The sequence below is a fragment of the Micrasema longulum genome, unplaced genomic scaffold (genome assembly GCF_059751315.1).
Source record: "Micrasema longulum isolate JH-2025_06_02 unplaced genomic scaffold, ASM5975131v1 h1tg000306l, whole genome shotgun sequence".
Lineage (NCBI taxonomy): Eukaryota > Metazoa > Arthropoda > Insecta > Trichoptera > Brachycentridae > Micrasema > Micrasema longulum.
The window spans coordinates 686,299-693,184 of NW_028277510.1; the positions used below are offsets into that span (position 1 = coordinate 686,299).

Here is a 6,886-nt window from a genome sequence, read left to right on the forward strand (position 1 = left end):
AAAGCGAAGATAAAAACTACAGCAGAGGAAATTATAGGCAAGGAAAAACCTCAAACAAGGAAGGAATGGATAACCGATGAAATTCTAAACATGATAAAGGAAAGAAGAGATCTCAAAAATGATAAAAGAGCTGAATCACAAGAGAAATACAAAGCGCTACGAAATAAAATAAACAGAGAGTCAAGAATAGCAAAATAAATTTATTATCAGAATAAATTCGATGAGATTAATGATGACCTCAAGAGAGAAAATGCAGAAAAAGCTTACGCTGCGGTGAAAGATTTCTTTGGTATGAGAATTGGAAAGGGTAATGCAATAGAAGGAGAAGACGGCAAAATACTATTTGAAAAAGGCCAAATAGGAGAAAGGTGGAAAAGATATCTCGAAATGCTATACAATGGAAAGGAAAATATTGAAAATGAAACATTGATAGAAAGAGAAAATGAGATAGACGCGGATGATTTGGGAGATCCAATCATTAGAGAAAAGTTTGACCTAGCACTGAAAAACTTCAAAAACGGGAGAGCACCCGGAATTGATGACGCTTCGGCTGAACTCATTAAGTCAGCAGGAAAAGGAACCACATATGCCCTGTTTAAATTGATACAGGCAATATATAAGACTGGAAAGATACCGGAGAACTTCGAGAAATGCCTAATTGTTGCATTACCAAAAAAGGCAGGTACGACAAAATGTGAGCAACATAGAACTCTTAGCCTAATATCCCATGCTTCAAAAATATTGACTAATATCATCCTAAAGAGAATTGAACCAAAAGTAGAGAACATTCTTTCCAAAGACCAGTTTGGCTTCAGAAGAGGTGTAGGAACCAGAGAAGCAATATTGTCTTTACGAACACTACTAGAAAAAAGAATAAAAAAAAACCAAAACACATACATTGCATTCATAGACAAGGAGAAAGCCTTTGACAAAGTAGAATGGAAAAGACTCTTCGAGATTTTAAAGAAAATTGATATCAAATATAGAGATAGACGAATAATCCAGGCGCTATACAAGAATAAGGCCGCTATAATCAGATGTGACGATGATACAAAAGAATCCAATGTAAGACAAGGGGTAAGACAGGGATGCTCAGTATCACCTGTTATTTTTAACGCTTATATACAGGGTGCAATTGACGACTTGAAAGAGACGATGAGTCACAGAGAAGGTGTAAAGATACACGGGCAAAAGGTGGATATGATAAGGTTTGCTGACGATATTGCTATGGTTGCTGAAAGTGAAGAAGAGCTGCAAGAAGCCTTAACAACTATGGAAAGCATTCTTCAAAATAACTACAGTATGAAGATAAATAAAGACAAAACAAAGCTACTGACTGTAGGCCGAATGCAACACCAGATGAAAGTAGTGATGTCGGGAATACCACTAAAGAACACCAAGGAGTTTGTCTACCTCGGGAGCAAAATAACGTGGGACGGTCGGTCTAAAAGCGAGATCGACAGCCGTATACATCAAGCTAGACTTGCATTTAATAAAAAGTCAAAAATAATAGAACCAAATAATATAGACCTAAAACTAAGAATACTCCTAATCAAGACCTATGTATGGAGTATCTTGATGTATGGCTGCGAGACATGGTGCCTATCCGAAAGAGATAAACGGAGACTAGAGGCTTTTGAGATGTGGTCCAATAGAAGACTACTTGGAATTTCCTGGAGAGACCACATTACAAATGAGGAGGTTCTCCAAAGAATCGAAGGTGGAAGGCACCTGCTCAGGACCTTGTCCGAAAGGCGAGCGAGATAGATCGGCCATGTAATACGTCAAGAAGGCCTCCTGCATGTCATAATGGAGGGGATGACCGAGGGGACAAATTCTAGGGAACGCCCACGCCGAAAGTACCTGGAGGACCTATTAGAGGACGTGCGCTGCTCATCATATGTTGACTTTAAAAGAGCCGCACAGGACAGGGAGGAATGGAGGAGAAGAATGAAAGTAATTGCTGCCAGCCAATCCCAGGATTGAGACCAGAGAAGAAGGATTTCTGAAATAACTCCCTTTTTTCTGAAATAAGTTTGTCGGCCTCGTGGTCAGCGCGTTTGCCTACCATGCAAGAGGTCTCGGGTTCCTTCTTTCTCCATAAATGTTTTTTTTTCACTTCATAATATTTTTTGACTAACTTTTATGTGAAATTGAAATCTGTGATATCGCTTTTTTTTATAAACGGGAGTCTGATTTTTTCATTTTCTTCAGTATTTTGACTTTCTTTTGTAATAAAGCTAATTTGTTTAAATTTTCTTGTTTTTATAAAAATAATAGGCATCGCAAGTATAAGCAGCCTAAGCTGAGGCCATCACAGTATTTACACAAATATAAAGTTTGTACACAAAATGTTACTTTTATGTATAAATTATAGTTTATTAAATTATTATTATTATTCATTACTATGTATATTTTTTAAAACGTATTCGTACACTTTGGATTCTGTATAGATAGAGCAAATAAATATGTTGTATGCGTGGCCTCTACAAAAGTTACTAGTACTTACCTACTACAGCGAAAGCAATCGATTTAGTGTGGCAAGTGGCCACCCCTACATTTTGAGATTTGGCAACACTGAGTTTGCGCCTGTCAAAGTTGTTGACTTTGGCAATTGACCATATAAACTATTTTTTTAGTGTGCTTTTATATCCAAATATTAATTGAAAAATGGAAGTCGATGCTCCCGAAAAAAACAGTGATTTAGATAATGAAGAATTAAATTTAAGAGACATGCAATGTGAGCTGAACATGCTTAGTCGCCCGGATGGATCAGCAATTTACTCACAAGGTTCGTGAAAATCAAATTAACCTATAATTTTTCATGTTTTTACGGCATGTAAATAATCATTGTTTTGTATTTTTAGGAAATACTGTGGTTTTAACAGCAATATACGGACCCGTTGAGAATAAAGTACAAAATTTAGACACATATGTCGCAAATGTGGAAGTATCGTTTAGTTCAAAAGCAGGTTTACCCACTGTCAGAGAGCGGCTTCGGGAAAATATTTTAAAACAAATATGCGAGACCGCAATTATTATAGCGTTACATCCCAGAACTACAATATCAGTCAACATTCAGGAGATGCAGGACTTCGGCGGGGTCAGTATTGATGCATTCAACATTTAGTTTTAGCAACGAAAATATTGTTGTCTTAGTCATTGAGTTATAATATATATAGAGATAACATTCCATACAAATCCGAGCTAAAACGTCGTTCCCAAAGGAAAGGATTGACCAGCAGAGGGAGCAAGTATCGTCACGTCATATTATGCCGACTTTGACAAGCAAAACAAGTAGTACGGTAAAAAGCACGGATTGTTTACATCGGCCTACTGTAAGTTCTATTCAGTATGTTGCTCCCTTCCGCGTCACCATTGTTTATCGTTTCACTATACGCCCAACTAACTGAGCGGGACAGAGACAGGAGATAGCTGGTAACATATTAATAAAACGTTTTTTAACATTAAAATAGCTATTTTAATAAAAGTATTGATTAAGATAAAAACATTGCTTACCGGTAAAAGGTTATACCGTCGCTTTTCCAGATCGATTTGTGCAGTATCTTAGCGTACATGTAGGCATTTTAGTAATTGCGTGGAGAAAAGTAGCCGATGAACGCTCGCAACAGACTAAAGTTCATTCTATCAAACATATGCTAATTGGCCGCAGGTTGAAGGAACATATTTCGAATGCTCACGTTTACTCTAATTATATACCTCAATGGTCTTAGTGGTGAAAAGAACTCAACCACAATATTGTAGTTTTGAAAAAGATGACTTAAGTTGACTAGTTAACTTATAGTTAGCTTATATCAATATTTATTCTGCTGGGTTAATAAAACCCTTAGAAATATTAATTACCTAATATAGCGAAACTTCTATCTATCATTTTTAAGGGGACCTATCGAAATAAACTACGAATGCAGGAAGAGATCATTGCACAACGAGTTACGATTGAGTAAAGATACCGCCCTCGCAATCCGCATTACAACTTGTTTTGTGGTTTATGAATGACGTGCTTGTTTCGTGTGTTTTTAAGGTTTTTTAATGTTCTATGCTTACACTGGTCAGTCATTACGGAAAAATGTGTGAGTAACGAGTGTGTAATGGTCTATTCTAATGGTCTATTTTTGTTTAAATTACAACTTTCAATGTCATGTGACAGATAACTGCAATGTGTATTGGCATTTATTGTAATTTTATATTAAAAAAAGATAATTATCTGTACGAATTGTATGTATATTTATTTGTTTACTTAGGGACAATATGCAATGGCTGGTACTTACCGAGTTCACAAAACTTGGATTTTTTACATGCAATTTCAACCATGTGTTATAGTTTTTCAATGCTATCGGCGAAAATTCCAATTAGGTACTTAGACACTTACATAGTATCTTAAACGTAATTCGATCCCGATTCTGGGTGGCATCCTTCCTATAAGTTACTTGCCCTAACTTTGGTCCTTATTTCGAAAAAAATTTACAACTTTTTTGCGTAATTGATCACAATGTTACTGCTGCCTTGCGTTTATTCTTTGATATTGTCGAAAATTATAATTATTGTAAAATTATATTTGTGATATTTTGTTGTAATTTTTCTAATCATTAAGATTTACCTACCTATATGTATTTTACTGTAAGTATATCTTTTCTGTTAAATAGGCGCTATAAGGTTTTTGGTGGTTTATAATTATTATAATTTGTAAATCCGTGTAACTTATTTTCGGCCGATGTTATCATGATTTGGTAGAAGGCCCTCGTCATCTTTAGTCACTTTTCTTACTCTCTCAATCAGTATTCTACCATACATTTTGACAACAGCGCCTTTAAGGCTGATATTTCTATAATTCACGCATTCCACTCCAGAACCCTTTCCCTTGTATAGAGGCATAACAACAGCCCTCATTAAATCTGGGGGAGTGTATTCCTCATTTAAACACTGGTTAAAAAGCTTATGCAGCCATACGAAAATTACTTCACCACCTGCCTTTATAAACTCTGTGGCAATGTTATCAGAACCTTGTGCTTTTCCATTTGAAAAATACAATATTAACAAATGTTAAGACGGATCTAAACAACACTACGGAAAATGAAATGAATTGAACTGACAAATCAGATAAAATCTCACACAAAACTCAAATACATAAAATCTTATAATAGATTTCAATAAAAATAATATATTAATTTCATTCTCAATTTCATAAGTATTTTGGCAGAATTTTTGCTAAAAGCAATATCTTCCAGCCAACCAAAAAACAGACTGATCAAAAGAAGAGTTGGTCAAAATATTGTACTAAAAATCGAAATTACATATCACATTTGCCAAGTCAATAACTTATTTGATTAAAACGGGATTCCAAAATATTACTCCAGAAATATTTATTAAAATATACAAGACCTTTATTGGAATATGGATATCAAGTATGGAGTCCCTACTTTACCAAAGACATCGAGCTATTGGAAAAAGTCCAAAGATGTGCTACAAAAATCCCAAAATTACTCAAAAGGATGCCTTACCACGGTAGATTAAACCCACTAGGACTTAAATCATTAGAAGAACGATGGAAGAGATGGGACTTGATTTAAACTTATAAGATACGCTATAACTGCCCCTGCATGAGATGTATTAATTAAATCCGAACACAAATTTATGGGGTCATAACTGGAAGCTCTATCGTCCCCAATTCCACCTCAATCCCAAAAAACTTCCTTCCTAGCAGGGTAGTTTTAGAATGGAATAAATTACCAAGTCTAATTGTCTATTCCATTTCGGTCAACCAGTTCAAAAACCGTTTGGATGCTTTTTAGAAGAAAGAAGAACGCAGACAAAAAGCAGTACACGAAATATAGGCACATCAGCAAAGGCTGCCTGCCTATAACAAATAATAATAATAATAAAAGATACATACATGAAAAAAACCTAATTAATTAAAAATAACAGCTGCTTTTTTAATAGGGAAATAAGGCTTGCACACTTAAATAAAAGTACATTATGTTATGCATATTAAAGGATGATGAATGTGGAATCAATAGAGATAGAAAGTTTGGAAGGAGAAAGAAAGAGGAACTAAGGAAAGAAAAAGGATAAAAGACTATTAAAAAAAAATAATATATATATAGGAAGGTCAGGTTTCTAAGGATATATAAATGTTTCAGGCATTTCTTGAAGGTGGCTAAAGAAGGTGTATTTTTTGTATGAAGAGGTAGCTCATTCTATCATTCTTAATTTAGAAAATAAATAAAAATCTCACGAATATGTGTTAATCAAGTTATTATAATTTCTTGTTCTAATTATTTTGATTTCAGCTTTTAGCTTGCAGTATAAATTCTTGCTGTTTGGCTCTTATTAATTCTGGACTTTCAATGCAGTATTTGTTTGCTGCGGTGAACTGCGCCATAGACGCGGATGGAGCTGTGATAATGGACCCAACTTCCAAACAGTTAGATAATGTAATGGCCCAACTCATATTTGTATTCGACAGTGTATCTTACAATGTAATATCGTGTTCCACAAGTGGTAAATTTACAACTTCACAATATAAAAACTGCTTTAATAAATGTAAAAGCGCCAGTGAAAAAATATTTCAGTATTATAGAGAAATTGTAAAAAAGTATGCAAAAACAATTTAATTAAATAAATCATTGTCTTATTTTTGTATTTAATAAATTGATCTTAAAACATATGTATTTTATTTGAGTAAGATGGTAAGTCTTACGTTTCAGGTGCCAGTCTAGCGACTATGAAATGTTCAAAAAGTGTGAAAAAACACCTTGTTAAATAAATATTTCATGTCGGGAATCGAACCCGAGACCACTCGCATGGTAGGCAAATGCGCTGTCCACTACGCCACGAGGCCGGCAACAAAACTTATTCTCATAAGTAA

General features: G+C 34.7%; 1 protein-coding gene across 1 annotated transcript; it reads left to right on the forward strand.

Annotated features, from left to right (window-relative positions):
- Positions 1-2,583: 2,583 nt before the first annotated feature.
- Positions 2,584-6,681, forward strand: Rrp46 (exosome complex component Rrp46). Its single transcript, XM_088224738.1, has 3 exons — positions 2,584-2,791; positions 2,868-3,103; positions 6,309-6,681. The coding sequence occupies exons 1-3, from the start codon at positions 2,671-2,673 to the stop codon at positions 6,630-6,632; spliced, it is 681 nt and encodes a 226-aa protein (XP_088080864.1). The 5' UTR covers positions 2,584-2,670; the 3' UTR covers positions 6,633-6,681.
- The last annotated feature ends 205 nt before the right edge of the window (positions 6,682-6,886 follow it).

Bases quoted from the DNA above. Each gene is read 5' to 3' on its own strand.
- Rrp46 (XM_088224738.1), top strand. From the start codon at position 2,671: ATGGAAGTCGATGCTCCCGAAAAAAACAGTGATTTAGATAATGAAGAA. The intron at 2,792-2,867 runs GTTCGTGAAAAT...TTGTATTTTTAG, and splicing joins ATCAGCAATTTACTCACAAG to GAAATACTGTGGTTTTAACA. The intron at 3,104-6,308 runs GTCAGTATTGAT...TTTTGATTTCAG, and splicing joins AGATGCAGGACTTCGGCGGG to CTTTTAGCTTGCAGTATAAA.